The sequence below is a fragment of the Magallana gigas genome, chromosome 4 (assembly GCF_963853765.1).
Source record: "Magallana gigas chromosome 4, xbMagGiga1.1, whole genome shotgun sequence".
Taxonomy (NCBI): domain Eukaryota; kingdom Metazoa; phylum Mollusca; class Bivalvia; order Ostreida; family Ostreidae; genus Magallana; species Magallana gigas.
The window spans coordinates 24,666,990-24,684,188 of record NC_088856.1 but is presented as its reverse complement, the minus strand read 5'-3'; the positions used below and the strand labels follow the sequence as shown (position 1 = coordinate 24,684,188).

Genomic DNA, 17,199 nt, shown 5'->3' with positions numbered 1-17,199 from the left:
AAAACATCAATTTATCAAAATAAGGCAATCTTTATGACGTCATTTCTACATTATGACGTCACTGTGGTGTTAACTTTGTACACCCTTATTTTCAAGATGATTTTAACTATCTTCCACCTTATTTTTAAAGCTCTTTATAAAACTTTAATTTTGGGGGCAAAAAATCCATAAAACCGCACACAATCCTTTACACAACATTCAACTTTCAATCATTTCAGTCATGGCGTCATCCTGACACAGGTGTAAATCTACGTAATACCATCTAATTTTGGAAAATATTGTCTACAGTATTTTTTATTTATTTCTTGGTTTATGTTTTGTTGCTTAGATATCCGAACATGAAGATAATAACTAAGATTGGTGATTTAACGGAATTACATAATTTATTCTTTCTTTTATAACACCCCCGCGTACCAACATTCGTGATGAATAACATTGTGAAAATAATGGTGTCTATTTTGAATACTTAATTTTCTTTATGTTGCGATTGTAATCGCACACAAACAAATTGTCATTATTGTCCACACATAAACTCCAGGGTCTCTCTAGATCAATGTTATCAATAAAACGGAGAAACAGTCCATTCTGATCCAGTATGTGGATACAATGGTTGTCAAGGTCTGCTGTCAGGATACGACTCTGACTGTCGGTTGTGATACCATGGGGATTAAAAGGTTTGTTCTGAGCAGCTGAAGGATGACCGGTGTATTTAAATCTAAGTCTGCCATCCTTATTAACCACTATTATAGCACCATTCTCACTGTCAGCTACACAGATGTCATGGTTTCTGTTCTCAGTGATGTATTTACAGTTAATATTTTCTGAGTACAGGGGTATACCTTCATCATCAAATTGAACTGTTTGTTTCTTTGTTGATCCCGAGTAATGGACAACTTTGGATTGAGTTTCATCATCACTGTACATGGTAACCAGGAGATCTCCAGTAGAGGTGATACACAGATTACTAGGCACCCATTTCTTTAATCTGATCACCTTTTCTGCCTGTCCGTTCTTTATTCTGTTCACTGTACTTGTCGTCCCGCAAGAGTACAGTAAATTCCCATCACTGTCTACAACTATATCATAAGGATATGATCCTGATTTTGTCTTTAATGTTTGGAGAAGAGAACCTTTCATGTTAAAGCATTTGATATCATCGCCCCATCCACTCGTCCATATCCTATCATCATTGTAATAGGCAACACTATGTAGATCGTCACCTTTTGTCTGTATTGTGGTAATAATTACCGGTTTATCTAGTAGCCCTCTGACTAGAGTGTTGGATTGGTTTAGTGATAAGGCGTTCTTTTCTGTAGCTGTAGCTAGTGGTGTGATCTGTCCAAGTAAATTACACAGCTTCTCACTGTTTATCGGTTTTGGGATAACTGTTGGCATTTTGACAAATATCATAGGTGGTAATTGGCTGAACTCTTGAACTTTAGAATTGTATTCAATTGTTTGGGATACTTCAGTGGAGTTCTCAATTTCTTTTATTGCAAGTACTGTTTGCTTAATGAGAGACTGCACCTGTTTTATTTCACTCAAATGTTTCTGTAAAAGTTCTTTGTGTTTTATCTTTATCTCATTGATTTCAGTTTTCATTTTGTTGATAACAATATCGATTTCTTTGTGCCATTTATCTCCTAGACTAGAAATTTCCGATGTAAGTTTTTGATATCCTTCATCCAGGTTGGCAATCTGATTTCCCAAGTTGAGAGCAATTTCTTCGTATTTAGGACTAATAAGATGTTTTAAACTCTCTGCATCCTTTTCAATAGACTCTTTCTTTGTTTTGTAAATTTTCGCAACTTCTTCAAATATGTGACCCCTGTGTTGTTCAGATGCAGTACAGAAGGAGCAAACAAAAATGTTGCTACAATTCTGACATTGAAATTTGCAACTTTTATTAGGATGCGTTCCACATTTTGGATATATGAGGGTTGATCTTCGTTCATTGAAAGGAACTTATTTTATGTTTGTCATATCCATCTAAGATGTGATCTAGTATGCAAGGTCTGCAAAGGTTAACATGACAAAAGTCACAGTAGCTGTGTACTATGGCGGTCTCACAAAGGTCACATCTGTGCACATCCTGAGCACTAGAACGGGGATCCATGGTTCTAAATGTACAAAATATTCAACATTTGACTTGTTTCAATGATATAAAAAGATGATATAACTAAAACAGCCACTTCTGACAAGATTCTTATACTTTCTTATTATTTTCTTTTTAATTTAAACTTAAAGGATGGCGAACAAATACTGGATTTCTTTAAAATTTTCTTGGAGTAAAATTTTCATAGAAGATCCTGGTTAGCATTACATGTAGCAGGTTAAAACATTTCAAAAGAAAGGGTACACCGTATCAACCAATGCAGCTATAAAAAAAAATCAATTATTTTGAGAAAGAAAATCATAAAGATTATTAGAAACCTCTGGTAGTATTCTTTTAAACGCTACGGCACGTTTTTTTTAAGGAGGATGATTTGATATACATGCCAATAAACCTGTCCCGTTGGTACCCTAGCGGCTCTGAATAGGCGTTTGACCAACCGTGGGTTGTGTCAAGCTGCTCTTGAAGCTGATCATGAGCTACAACAATGTTTGCGTTGGTTTTTGGAGAGAGGACAGTGTACGTTAACGTAAGTAAATTATGTAAATATATAAAACTTTATACAAAGCAATTACTTTTAATAGTTGCATAAACATCCACTGCCCGAAAGATTAAATTCTTTGATGTTAAAAGTTTGAAGATCAAAAGTGAAAGTAGATATTAAATAAATATAATTTATAACTTTCATGTCGTTTGACTATATATTCAAGACAAGTTAACTTAAGTGGCAGATTTGTAAAGAATATAGTCATATAGAGAGGTGTACATACCGTGCTGCTTCATTTAATCACTACTTAGACTACCCGAAATCTTTAACATGACTGCATGGGCGTGAACAAAACGTGCTATTGAAAAACATTAGAGTTACTTCTCTTGTCTTGTAAGTTGAGTCGATATATTTATATAATTTATTACTTTGAAGATTTAAAATAATTCAAATGAAACACATGGTAGAATCGAAAAAGGTCAATTATACAAAACGACGATGAATTGTTTTGTATAACTATAAACAACATACCGAGTAACTAAATATATTTCAAACAGTTGTAAAGCATCATAAAAAAAACGTAGCCACGATTCAATGGTATTGTATTCAATTCATGTGATCATATGCATTACTTTCTAGTAAGTACGTGTATAAACAAAAATTGAATGTATGCATACTGATCTATATACATCAACTGCCAATTAATTATTGCATTATCATACATATTGCAACGTGGGGGAAGTTTCTCATTTTTAAAAGTCTCCGTAGGGGTTATTAGTTACTAGTTAATTTAATTTATTTCGATTGCTAGGAGAGAAATTTAAAAGTCCCGATCACGCATTGCTTTCATTTGAGCTGGCAATAAATGCAGAAATTCCGCACCTAACAGCTGATAAATGTTTAACCCCAAATGCGGCAAAAAACCATCGCTACAAGTTGCGCCAAATTCCACCTGACTTCATGAAATCAAACATAGCAACAAGTGCCATTTCACGCTTGATAACCAACATTGAACAAAGCAGATCAACACAAAACCAGTCCGACGACTTATACAATGACCTCTGTAACATAATAATAATAGAAATGGAAGATGTGATCCCAAAGTTTGATTGTACAGCGAGAACCCGTAAGAAATTCAAATATCACAAACCGTTCTGGAATGAAGAACTTACCTCTTTGTGGAAAATAGCTAGAGAAAATGAAAAGAAATTCCTGAAATGCAAACAAAATCACAGAGAAAAACAAGAACTACAGAAAAAATCTAAATATTCGCAAAATAAACTTGACAGAAGACTCCGATATTATGATCGAAAACGGCGCAAAGGAGAGAGTTTAGAAATAGAAGAAATTTCGGTGAAAGACCCGCGCAAATTCTGGGACAAAATTAAACACTTGGGCCCAAAGCGAAAATCTAAAATCCCGTATGAATGCTATATGGAGGACGGTAGTGTAACAACGAATCCTGAATATCTTAAACAAAAATGGAAATCTGAGTTCTCCAATCTCTACAACCCAAATACGGACTCCTCATTCGACTCCGAATTTAGAAATACGGCTATTATCCAAAAACATGCATTTGAACAAAACATGCTTGATCCATTATACATCTCCAACTCAGAGCTTAACAAAACTATAGATATAAACGAAATAAGGAATATCGTACTAAAAAATAAAGACGGGAAATCTACAGGAATTGATCAACTGCCAAATGAAGTACTAAAAAATGACACTGTTATAAAAGCTCTGCACAAAATGTTCAACTTTATATTTAAAAATCACAAAATACCGACCATTTGGAAAAAAGCGATCATATATCCCATCTTAAAAGACCCAAATTCTGACCATAGAATTCCACTGAATTACAGGGGCATCAGTCTACTCTCGGTCATATCCAAAGCGTATAGTTCCGTTTTAAACAACAGATTAACAGCTTACCTAGAAGACAACGAACTCTTAGTTGATGAACAAAATGGTTTTAGAAAAGATCGAAATTGTGAAGATCACGTTTTTACTCTGAACAGTCTAATACAAAATAGACATACCACGTTCGTTACATTTATTGACCTACAGAAAGCATTCGACACGGTTGACCGGGATCTACTACAATACAGTCTCCTAACTAACGGAGTGGACGGTCATTTTTACAACAATGTTAAATCTTTATATCACAATACAGAATCTTGTGTGCGCATAGGAGATCATCACACCGCATGGTTTAACTGCACCTCCGGAGTTAGACAAGGAGATAACCTATCGCCAACCCTTTTTGCCCTTTTTATTAACGACTTAGCTAGGGAAGTTAAAAATACAAAAAAGGGAATCCCTATTCATCATACTGATGTTGGAATTCTTCTATATGCAGACGATATAGCTCTCATCACTGAAAATGAAAGAAATATGCAAGACACTCTTGACGTTGTAAGTAACTGGTGCAAAAAGTGGCGCTTACAAATCAATTTAGCAAAAACAAAAATCTTACATTTCCGAAAACGAAACAGTAAAAAAAGCAACTTTACATTTTACATAGGAAACACGAAATTAGAATATGCATCAGTTTATAAATACCTCGGAGTGTTATTTAACGAAAACAGAGACTTTAAAAATAATGCCGAAAATCTTTCTAAATCTGGAGGACGAGCTCTTGGTTCCTTAATATCCAAAATCCACAGCTTGAAGGACATTGGGTTCACTACGTTTGAAAAATTATTTTATAGCTGTGTCGCCCCGGTAATAGATTACTGCAGCGGAGTATGGGGATACCAAAACTTCCATTCACTGGACCAAGTGCAGGACCGAGCAGCAAGATATTTCCTGGGAACACATCGTTTAGCACCATTACTAGCCGTACGAGGAGAAACCGGATGGGCCCCTGCTAGCTCCAGACACAAATCTAATATGGTCCGCCTTTGGAACAAATTTCAGACAATGGACAACAACAGGACGGCAAAACAAGTTTTCATCTGGGATCAATGCCTTAACAACGAAAGGGGATGGAACTGCCAACTAAAAGCTGTGCTAAATTCCGTGAACATGTCAAATATCTATACTAACGCAATATGCTGTGACGTCCAACTTTTTATCCAAAACCAACACTCGACATCAGAAAACATTTGGTTCGCAAATCTTCAAAACTCTCCCAAACTCAGAACTTACCGTCTCCTAAAGCAAAACTTCTCAACAGAAAATTATCTTCTCATGAACATTCCAAAAAATCAAAGATCTGCCCTAGCTCAGCTCCGATGTGGAATTCTCCCTTTACGTGTTGAAACTGGACGCTTTCGAAATGAACCTTTAACTGACAGACTCTGTGTTTTTTGTAATTTAAATGAAATTGAAAATGAAATTCACTTCATCCTAAAATGTACATTATATAATGATTTACGAAATTTACTTATTAGAAATACCACTGGCTCAACAAATTATGAAGAATTTGAATTATTCAGAACTTTAGTATGTACTTATCCCCGGCAATGCTCTCAATTTATTATTAATGCTCTAAAACTAAGACAATCAAAATTTTCACGTTGACTTTTAAATATGTAATTTATATAACCAGTGACATATAGGTCCGATGGGCCGGGTGCTATTATCTTGTATTATTGTTTCACTGTATTATTGTAACATGCAAAATGCACATGTCACTATAATAAATGATTTACTTACTTACTTACTTACTTAGTTACCTATGTTAGAAAATGTATTGAACAATTGAATCGCCTTCAGCATGCGTGGGCAGTTTCTTGTATTTTTATGCTTCTTTATGCTTGCGGTTTTTAAAGAAACCATCTTTCATAAACCTTTGAAGAAAATACTACGTGCTTGTACAGTGAAGGTGAAATTATGCTGGATTGAAAATTATAGAAAAACATTTCTACGCTTTAGCAGACGTTCGATCTGAAGGCTACCACAACTAATTTCATCCACTACTGCTTATAATGATTGAACACTTACACATCTGGAATTGATGTTGAGTACTAGATAATTTTGTTTTCGGTAAAATGGAATTTCCCATGAACGATTTTAAAGTTCTATAGTCTGTCCCAATTCATTCCTTCCATATCACTTTTTGATGACTTTGAATTAAAATAAACATACTTGTCAATGAAATATAATTCAAATTGATACAGGAAGAAAATCCAAGATTTCTCATTGATACATCATCTACTTTTACCTGAAGAATTTCACAGAAACGTTACATTGTACGAAGATTCAAAATGGGAAATGTTAACACATTTTCTCCATTCGGAAGTAATTGGTAATCGGGACATCTCGCAAAATTTTTAACTTTATCATCCGGGGTAATTTTATTTTTAATTGCAAAGCAAAATCCTCGTCGACTTTTTATTTTTAATGTGTTATTAAACCTAATGCAGTTAAGGGTGCGTTTTTAAATTATAATCTGAATTTCTCTCATTTTCATGAAAAATGGATTTACTCAGTAGTTTGGGGCACAAATTATCAAGATATTACGCAAAAAGTGGTGTAAGCAAAAACTTGGCGCAAGGTACAGTTGTTGAAATCTATATTTATTTAGACAAAGTTCATCAAGGCATGCCATACAATAACAATCCCGGATAAACGTTAATTTAATATTGTAGATGAACTGGGATCTACCTACTATAAGTGAATATACACAGTGTCATATATAATTATATAGACGAACCAGTATCAATTATATCCCGAGTGTTGGAAACAAGAATTAACATTATTTTATATTATCATATACGTATTCTTTAAACAATTTGGTTTAGTGTTAATAGAATTAATTGTTGATAATCGCTAGTAATTCAAACTGCTGAATGTTTTACAAGGCATTTGACCACGCGTCTTGGAAACATCACACGTTTCGAAACTATTGACGCGTGCAAATTAGGCGATGCATAAGCTTCTTCATATCTTGTAGACGTCCTCGAATTATGAAGGCAAAAAAGGTCGACTGCACATCAAGCATAAATTGTCTTGATTGCCGATTTGAAAAATTTAATATAAACGTATTTGTGACGTCCTACAATATAATAATAATGAAATGGACTTGGTGTCGATTTGACGTAAAATTACAAAACTAAGAAAGCTTCCAAATATAAATAATTGGAGAAATAAATTGATTTAAAAAAATTAACAATGATTATGAATTGTATTAAAAGGTAAATTATTCCATAAAAAAACCTAAAAAAAACAACAACAAAAAACCCTCAAACGATTGTAAAGAGTTCAAGTAATCACCTCATTACTGAATTTATTAACCGTTCTTAATAACGACCTAGAAGCGCTGCCCGTTGATATAATTATTTCGTATTATCCTTATATGATATAATTGTTATTGAGTGCACATGTACATATAAATGCAGCAACTAGTTATCACACAAGTAGTTAAGAATCATAAGCTTTTAGGTTACAATACGGATTCAACATGCAATCGCCGTTAGGTAAGAGATCAGAAGATTGAAGATTGTTATGTTATACTTTTTACACAGATAAATGAACTAAGAATAATTAGCATACATTTTATTGACTCATATAACTAAATCTCAAATTAGATTTCTAAATTGCAAAATAAGGAATGTTATTTTGAATATAAACTTTTTATATGTTAACTTAAGAAAATGAGAGGTTTCGAAACTCAATTGAACGTGTGTTTTAGAATCCCCAAATACCGGCATGATGTTTATGATGTGTATGATGCACAAAAGAGTGTTTCAAATCAATAAACATTCGAAAGTAGCTAAATTGGAAAATGAGACTAATGAATTTATTTTGAAATTCATTATGTAAAGGTATGCCATTCGCATTATATAAAAGTTTATTGTGGCAAAATTTTAACGTAAACATTCCTGAATTATAGATCAAGAAGATGTTCTTTTTACGTCACCGTACAGATCTATGAAATGTAATCGTAGTGAAATGTAGATGATATCCTGTAAGTGTACTTGTATTTGACATGTACAACTACATGTGCAAGTTGTCGATCGAAACTTCTCTCTAATAATTGAATATAGCATTACATACATTGTGAATATTTTAGAGGCATACTATAAAGTTTAAAGAATACACAGTACTTGAAATGCATTCGTGTATGTTATTGTAACCCATATATGCTATGTTTCAAATTAAGACTTTCTTTAAGTTAATAGGGCTAATTTCTGTGACTATATTAATGCTACAATGTATTGAAGTTAGATGTAAAAAATCCTACAATTTTGTATAATACCGGTAATTTCGCAGGTAAGTGCAGACTTGTCCATGTACAGAAAAAAAACAAAGTTAGGTTTGTTACGTTTGATTAATTATCCATTCAAAATATGTGTGAACGATACTTTGTATCATCATAAACCTCCATTGGTGACTTTGTGCCATTTGAAGAAACAGTTTGTGGGATAAAAAATTACTGCAATATCAATTTACAAATCAGGAACTTGATAACTAATGTCGAAAGCGTTACGCAGTACAGTTTTTAATTTTGTCTTGTTTTTATTCTTCAAAGTATTTTTGTATTATATTAGACGACATAAGTTTATTTGAAATTAATTTGACGATGTAGTAGAATATAGTTTAAAAATTAGAAGCTGACAATTTTGATATACATTGATACATGTATCTTCTATTTATGTTTACTGGTAACTTAAAATTTTACAATTGGAATGTATCTACATGGAAAAAGCGTTTTTATAAGAGTGTGTAATACTATAAGAACTTAACGTGAGTCTTTCAACTTTCTGAACCATGTTCAAAAATAGTTTCACATTTAACAGTCATATAGTTATGAGTCTCATTCACTGTGTTTTGTCGTTTACAGGCATCAGCATCGTGGTGATCTTAATTTATACCTATGGCTTACGAGAAACAAGAGCGGGTAAAATCTAATCTCATTTAACCTCAATTTTGCAATTTGTTAACATTTAATAGTAATTAGCAATTATGTAACTAGGCAACACTGGTATTTAATCATTGATCTTGTCATCATGATGCTCAATATACGTGTATGATGTGTTCCGTTATAAACATGTTGACGTGTAGTCTAATGTATGCGTTAAGAAGAAGATAAATTCAAATTTTAAACGTGATCAAACTTGAAAAGATACTAGTTGCTCTAAAACTACTGAGTATTTCTCTCTGATGGAATTATCGTTGATAGCGTTGAATAATAAAACCAAATGGTTTCAATAATTGTATTCAATTTGTTTGCACATAAACAAACACATTTATTGTACTTCATTATGCAGAGGCTCTAGGAGCTGACTGCGATGTGAACCAGGGGGTTCCATTGGGAAGAGTAAAAGTCATCACCTTCAACGGATCGGCACCCCTCAATGTTTCCTGTAATGACATGACCTTCAGGAGCACTGATCAACATATGCTGTGCATCAGAAACCGAATCTTTAACGACCCCGACTGTGCTGTCAATCTTCAATTTACTGATACAAAATCTGGGCAGGTAATTAACACACAGCCTGGTATGTCATCCAGTCAGTTATTAACTTAATATACAAACTAGACTTTGACCCGTGCGTGCACGGGTTGACGTTGCAAATCGAACATGTACGAAATAGGTACATCGACACACCTTATTATTGACATTTACATGTACATAACAAAGCTATAAGCCTACAATAATGCTATTAATTTCACTACACTTACCTTAGTTTGAATAATCTAATTGTGTCTCGGGAAAGGCCCTCACCACAGTTAGAATGCCTCCCTTATACCCGTAATGTAGCAGAAAGTTGCAGAATCGCTCCGGAACGATTTTGGAGAAAGTTAATGAAGTTGCCTTGAACATAACAGTCAAATTCATCACAACAAACCTTTTTGAGACTGCAAATACCTTTCAACTAAAACTTTTAATCCATAGAATGGAAGAATTCAACACCTTTTCACCAACGTTTACGTAAACTTATTTTTTTTTTGTAAAACTGGGTCCGTGGGACATTATTCATTTTTACGATAAAACATATTCCATCTTCACTCTCCTAACAAATATAATGTATCTCTTTTGCATATAATCAAATATATTTTGTCATCACACAGACAAAAGTTAGTACTGAAATGAAATGTATATTTGTTATTTTATACTTTCTCTCATAAGAAATCATATATATAATACATTATATGAACAGAATATATAGCAAAAGTCCAATGAAAATTTACCCGTTTTTGTATTATCATTTCTGAGTTTATTCATGCAGATGTGATACCGTTAGCATGAATGTATTGCGCAAGCGCAAGATTGTAAAATCCAAAAAATCCAGATGATTTCCGGGATTTTTAAAGGAATTTTCGTTGATTATTAATTAGCGAAGCTTAGCTAATAAAAAAGGGAAAACAAATTGGTAATCTTCAAGTACCAATGATGTTTAAAATCTATAAAAACAAAAGACAGTATTCTTCCGATTTCTCGGCATTAAAGACCAAAAATTCGAGTATATTATTTTAATATAGTAGTATAGATGTATATTTGTATGCATCTCTGAAATAATAAACAGACACATTGTGTCATACACGTACATATGTATGTAAATGTAGTTGTATATTTGCCCCCGTGTTATTTTTGCCTCCTTAATTTCCGTGTCTTTTTTCATCGGATAATTTTAACCAAAGTCAAATATGATAAAATTTTGTAGGGTAACCGAAAGTTTCACTGCCTGAGATTATAACATCGCAAAACTTAGTAAAAATATATTACTGCGGTGCCAAAAGTAACATAAGCATCAAAAAGTAAACTAGCATTGTTACGATTTTACCATTTCTATTCTTTAATTAATAAATATTGCAAATATGAAATATATTTCATCAGTATCGTATGAGATCTAATAATACTGATGCCAACGTTGATTTTAACACAGGAAAAAAATAAAATGAATTTTTTTTTTTAGATAAAATGATTTTAGCCATGTTTCATTGCTCAATATCATTTTGATAGGTTGGAACGTTCAACTGTAATCAATCTGAGATCTTTTGTACAAAACCGAATGGAACACTGCAAATACAATTTGGCCCTCGTGACAACAAGTCACCTAGAAATGCCTTGTTGACATTGATTCTGTACACAAAAAATGGACCTTTGCCAGAAAAAGAGAATAACACATCAGGTAAGAACAAAAAATATCTAGTCATCAATGGCTTAAAATTAAAACTATACTTATTACAAAAACTGCTTTCATACGTGTATATAAACTTTAAATTTCTAGGGATTAACTGCAATGTGACCTGGAATGTGCCATTTGGAAGAACTTATCTCATTAATTTTAACGGATCGGCACCTAATTCCTGTAATGAATTGAAATTTAGAAGCACTGGTCAACATAAGCTTTGCATCAAGAGTCAACTATTTCAGGATCCTGGCTGTGCTGTCAATCTCCGATTAAATGATACAAAATCTGGACAGGTAAATCACCATCGTCTTATGGGAATGAGTCTTCTCGTTATCAAACATACTTCTTATCATAAAAAATTCTTGAAATGTTGACACAGTCAAACAGATCATATGACCAAATGATTCTATCAGTTTAATCAAATTTGTATTTGCATAAAGGTCAAGTCAAGGTCACTACCTTTTTTCCTCAACTTAAAGGATGATAAAATTAAGTGTATCTCTGCAGTTTTGTAGATATTTGTTTAATATTTGAAGATTCTATTCTTCAATGAAATGATAGAATATCAGAATGTCTATCAGCTTATACTACTAAATTGGAATAAATATTTATGTTTAAATTGATATTGCTTAGCCTCATTTCCTCAAATTTTCTTAAATTTTGATTTTTTTTTATGCTTCCAATTATGAAAAATTTATGATTTTTATGTATTATGAAGACTTTATATAAAGATATAAATTGAAAGAAAAGCTAGTATATTGACGATTTAATAAGAGAGAAAAACTGATTTTAGTGATTTTTTCACACAAATCAATGTATAGAATGGGCGCTTTAAAAAGCTTATAAAAATGTAATTTGAAAGGCAAATCATATTTAAAAACATAGTTTGAAACCCAAGTATCATATCATTAGTTCAAATTAGTAAAAAAAAGTCCAACATTAATGTTCTTGTTTTAAAAATGCGAAAACAGACTCATTAATAATATGCAGTAATTCTGAATTGCGAAACATGTGATATTTTCCTACGCCAATATTCCGCAATAAATATAGTCCGTGTTAGATTCTAAACATTGATTACTTTTTCTATGCCAAGTTGTATGATAGTGAAAAAGACAGAAAAATATACTATTCTAATTTCCATTCATCTTGATTTAATGAACAATTAATCAAATTTACTTTTGACAGTCGAAGACCAGAAAAGACTCCTTCCTTAAGGTCAAAATTTAGTAAATGATTCCAGAGTGTCTTTTTGATGCTAGATCCGTTATGACGTCATTATTGATATGTGAAATCTTTTTCCCGTACTTTACGGCTTTAAAGGAATCATGTGGAAAATGGCACAGTTTCTTGATATTATATATTAAATATTTTTCCATGGTTTAACATATTATATGTTAAACCATGGAAAAAGTAATTCTAATACATTAATTCAATTTGCCATCAAAAGAGGAGGTCAAGACCTGTTAAATGTCGTTTTTGGGGAGACTGTAGGAATATTACACACATTTCATCATTCAAAATTGGATAAAACTCTGATATATATATATTACTTATTTTCTTCATATTATATAGAAATTGACAGTAAAACATGATGTTTAATCGTGTTCATCATAATTTAAGCCCCGGTACACCTTTTCAATCAGCTATTGATATGAAGCTTCATTAAAAAAACATATCTTGAATTTCGTAAACCTGTAGGCATCTTTCATTTACTACATCATAATCTTGATCCACGGTTCGGATTTGCGAGGAAGATCTACATAATGGTCGTGATTTGCGACGATAGTAATTAGCACACATTATGTAGGTATTATGTCATTCCGTCAGCCAATACATAAATATGTTTGAAATAAAAAAACAACAACTATGCTTTAGACATATAATCACTAAAATCGTATAATTGACCCCATGTTAATTAGCTCACTTATTTTCCGTTTTAGTTATCTAAAAAGCCGTTTTTGCAGTACAACACTGTCATATTTTGGGTAATGAGATTGCAAAGTCGATAGAAATTGAAATCTAATTATCATTCAACTACTGTACAATTTTCACACATAGACTTTCTCTATTTGTGAATATGATTAAATTGGGGAATAGCTTGGTAGGATGCCACTCGGCTTTCTACTGGTTGCTAATGGAAAAGAGAAACAATTCCGTAAAATTAAAACAAGTTCTTTATTTTTTAAACGTCGGATGGAAAGTGCACTAAAACAAAAACATATTTCGAAACACCCTGTAGTAAAACACAGCAATGCGAGAAAGCGAGATCGTTTTTACGATTATAATCTAAGGATCGATAATTCCGCATAAGTATGAAAATGCATAACGCTTATGAAATGTAAGAAAACTAGAAAACAAAATATAAACTGTTGTCATTAAATAATTAAAGAGGAAATAACTTACAAATATTACTTAGCTGACGAATTTCTACCGATTCTTATATTCACCTTCTCGCACTGAAGAGTTCACTACAGGTTTACAATAATTACGCGGCGAATTCAAACTTTATAAAAACAGCATTTAACAGCATAGTAATTCAATAATAAAAATCACACATTTAAACGAAATGAAGCAAAATTATTTATCATGGCATAATAAACAATGACGCGAAATATCTTTTATAGAAATGAAAACTAAAATTCTGGAATGACAAATTCATAGTTCCGCCGAATAATAAGAAATATATCGTTAATCAATGTTCTTAAGTATTTTAAACAAAACAAACTAAAATTTATCAAAATTAGCAACAGAAAAAAAAATATAATAAATACTGTAATGAAAACCTAAAATACTGAAAATAGATAACATTTCATTCAAGCTTACCTAATGGAAAAGAGAAACAATTCCGTAAAATTAAAACAAGTTCTTTATTCTTTAAACGTCGGATGGAAAGTGAATTAAGTAAATTCACCAACCATCCGGCTTAATTTGGAATTGCTCTCATTGACCAATCAGGATACTTGATTTAAATGCTAGCGGGCTAATTTCACAGAATTTCTTCTATGAGCTGACACTGATTACTAAAGGCCAAAAAGGTGATAAAGTCAATTAGATGAATTTCGATGTACGTATGTTAACAAAGAGAAGATTAAGTAAAGCCGAAACGAGTAAATAAGTTTTCTGACGTAATGAAAATAGAATAATCTTCGCGAGTCGCTAAAGTGTCGCTCTGATAACATAAATAATTTATCTTCAAAGGTTTGCCTGACGAGGAATTTGTCAGTTTATTTAACAAATCAACTTAATGTCCGACAATCTGTCGTAACTAAATAATTTCCAGAAAAGTGTCAAATTGTTTAGATGCCATGGTTATACAATTAAAAAGTAAAACGCTACCAATAAATTTTCTCGATTAAGAAATAAAGTAAAACTTTTAACAGTGAGAAAAAATACAAAGCATTTAAAATAAGTAAAATTTAAATGATTTTGAAATAAAAATTGTAACTCTAAAATGCTAAAAATAGAAAAATTAACTTGTGCTGAGTTAACACTCAGAAATTATAACCAAATTGTTATAGATAGTTTTAAATTCTCTGAATTTTAAAACTTTAATGTAACACAATCGTAAAAAACTACAGAACAGCGAAAAGTAAAGATAATTGACACTCTTAAATTGACAATTCAATTGACTTCATATAATCTTGGACTACAGTAAAAATTTCAGCAACGATCTAATTGATAACATTTGATTTAGCATTGTTGTTATTTTTCTGCATACTTGTACGAAAAATACCCTCAGGGAAAATATTGCAAATATGTGATGTAATGATTTCCATCGTTATCTTATAATACATCAGCATAATGATGTACACATAAAGGAACTTAACATTTTCATTTTCCTCAAGTCGTAATCAAAGTAAAATTTTATTTTAGCCACGTTCCCTCAGGTTATTAATTATCAAAATAAAAATTGATTTTAGCCATTTACTATTGTTTTAAAGGTGGAAACATTCACCTGTAATAAAACTGAGACATTTTGTACGAAACCGAACGGAACACTGCACATACAATTTGGCCCTCGTGACAACAAGTCACCTAGTGGCTCCTTGCTGAATTTGATTCTGTACACAAAAAATGAAACTTTGCCAGGAAAAGCGGATGACGAAACAGGTAAGAAAACAAAAAAACTTATAAGAATTCTCTTTTGTAAAGATTTAATTGTATTTCAAGACGACTTCTCAACACTGGTTCCAAAAACTCTTTAATTTTTAAGAATGAATGATACCATAATTTTGATATTTCAAGACAAGAAAGGGTGTGTACAGTGTAAATAAAAAAAATAGGAAATCGGTCATTAAAAGACATTTTTTTTTTAAAGAATAATATTTGTTCGATTTTTTTTAATATATTAACATCTTTATGTTTCCATATAAAATCGAGGCATTAAACTTGTTAACAGCTTCATTTGAAACTCATACAGATTGGAAACTCCTGGCCATTCTTTTAAGAATCCTTATACCGCTGTTTTTCTTCTTGGTGTTCGGAGTTGTTTCTGGTGTCTGCATCTATATGCACCGGAAAAAGAGACGCGCTCAATATATGGGTAAATCTGCTGACGGCAGTACGCCAACGCCGTTCTCATTTGGAAGTCCAGCTCTTGAAAACTACCCAACAGCACCTCCACCTCAACAGTTTTCTTCTTCCGAGCCAGCTAAATCCTACTAGTGATGTTTTCCCCGACCACTCTAAGTTGTGTTAACGTAGGCATATTTGAACGTATATTTCACTTTAAATACGATGTAGATTTCAATGTATGTTTAAAAGAATGATTTATTTCCTTTTTGGAAGGAAAAAAAGCTAGCATGGAATCTGCTTATGTAATATGATTTTTTGGTTGTCAAACAAGGTATTTGAATAACAAAGAACTTTTAAGCTAGCTTGTGTTGAGATAACAATTAATTATGTATATACTGGTATATATGCAAGTATTACATTATTTTCTGTTCTGCATATACTATGAAGTTTTACATGTTCCGTTTATATATTCGGTTTCAGGTTAAAGGTGTACAATGTAGATATTTTTTTAAAGTGTTAGACATTAGAGGACTCGCTTGTTACACAAATCCATATTAACGTATGTTTTGAGTTTTCTTTAAGGTTTCATTACCACAACATGTGTACGTACTCATTATCTTAAACAACAAATAACATGCTATTTTGAGATTCAATATGTAAATACATATTTCCATGATTTGAGTTAAAATTGTTAGTTTGAAGCGTATTTCAGTTTTGATTTTTGGTTTCGCTTTTTCATGCTGATTGCAAACGTTGGAACTTTTCCTTTAAATAAAATTATACTTTTTATGATATAAATTGGCAATTGTTGAATACATGCATTCGATCATAAATAGATTACTCAGGCATGTAATGTGCATGTAATGATTTGTTTGACAAAGGGAAAACAAATCATACAGCAATACCGAGTTGATTCAACTATCATCATGTTAAACATTTGGTATTTGAGCTAGTGTATCTTTATTGGTCGTAGGCAACACAATTGTAGATTAACC

The 17,199-nt window shown here is 32.1% G+C and overlaps 2 protein-coding genes across 3 annotated transcripts; one reads left to right on the top strand and one right to left on the bottom strand.

Annotated features, from left to right (window-relative positions):
• Positions 1-309: 309 nt before the first annotated feature.
• LOC105338065 (uncharacterized) lies at positions 310-2,970 on the bottom strand. The gene is made up of 2 exons (XM_066081722.1): positions 2,884-2,970; positions 310-2,120 (listed from the first exon to the last, which is right to left on the bottom strand). Exon 2 carries the CDS (start codon positions 1,600-1,602, stop codon positions 454-456), a length of 1,149 nt encoding a protein of 382 aa, XP_065937794.1. The 5' UTR covers positions 1,603-2,120; positions 2,884-2,970; the 3' UTR covers positions 310-453.
• LOC105338064 (uncharacterized) lies at positions 2,493-17,193 on the top strand. 2 transcript variants are annotated; one of them, XM_066081724.1, is made up of 7 exons: positions 2,493-2,642; positions 9,394-9,450; positions 9,821-10,032; positions 11,518-11,686; positions 11,786-11,982; positions 15,631-15,799; positions 16,110-17,193. In XM_066081724.1, exons 3-7 carry the CDS (start codon positions 9,925-9,927, stop codon positions 16,352-16,354), a joined length of 888 nt encoding a protein of 295 aa, XP_065937796.1. In that variant the 5' UTR covers positions 2,493-2,642; positions 9,394-9,450; positions 9,821-9,924; the 3' UTR covers positions 16,355-17,193. The 2 variants fall into 2 exon arrangements, with proteins under 2 accessions (XP_065937796.1, XP_065937795.1); XM_066081723.1 differs by lacking the exon at positions 2,493-2,642 and adding an exon at positions 7,938-8,026.
• The last annotated feature ends 6 nt before the right edge of the window (positions 17,194-17,199 follow it).

Excerpts from the sequence above, each read along its gene's own strand:
- LOC105338065 (XM_066081722.1), bottom strand. The coding sequence starts at position 1,602 with ATGAAAACTGAAATCAATGAGATAAAGATAAAACACAAAGAACTTTTA.
- LOC105338064 (XM_066081723.1), top strand. Across the intron at positions 11,983-15,630 it reads ATGATACAAAATCTGGACAG|GTGGAAACATTCACCTGTAA; the intron begins GTAAATCACCAT and ends ATTGTTTTAAAG. Across the intron at positions 15,800-16,109 it reads AAAAGCGGATGACGAAACAG|ATTGGAAACTCCTGGCCATT; the intron begins GTAAGAAAACAA and ends AAACTCATACAG.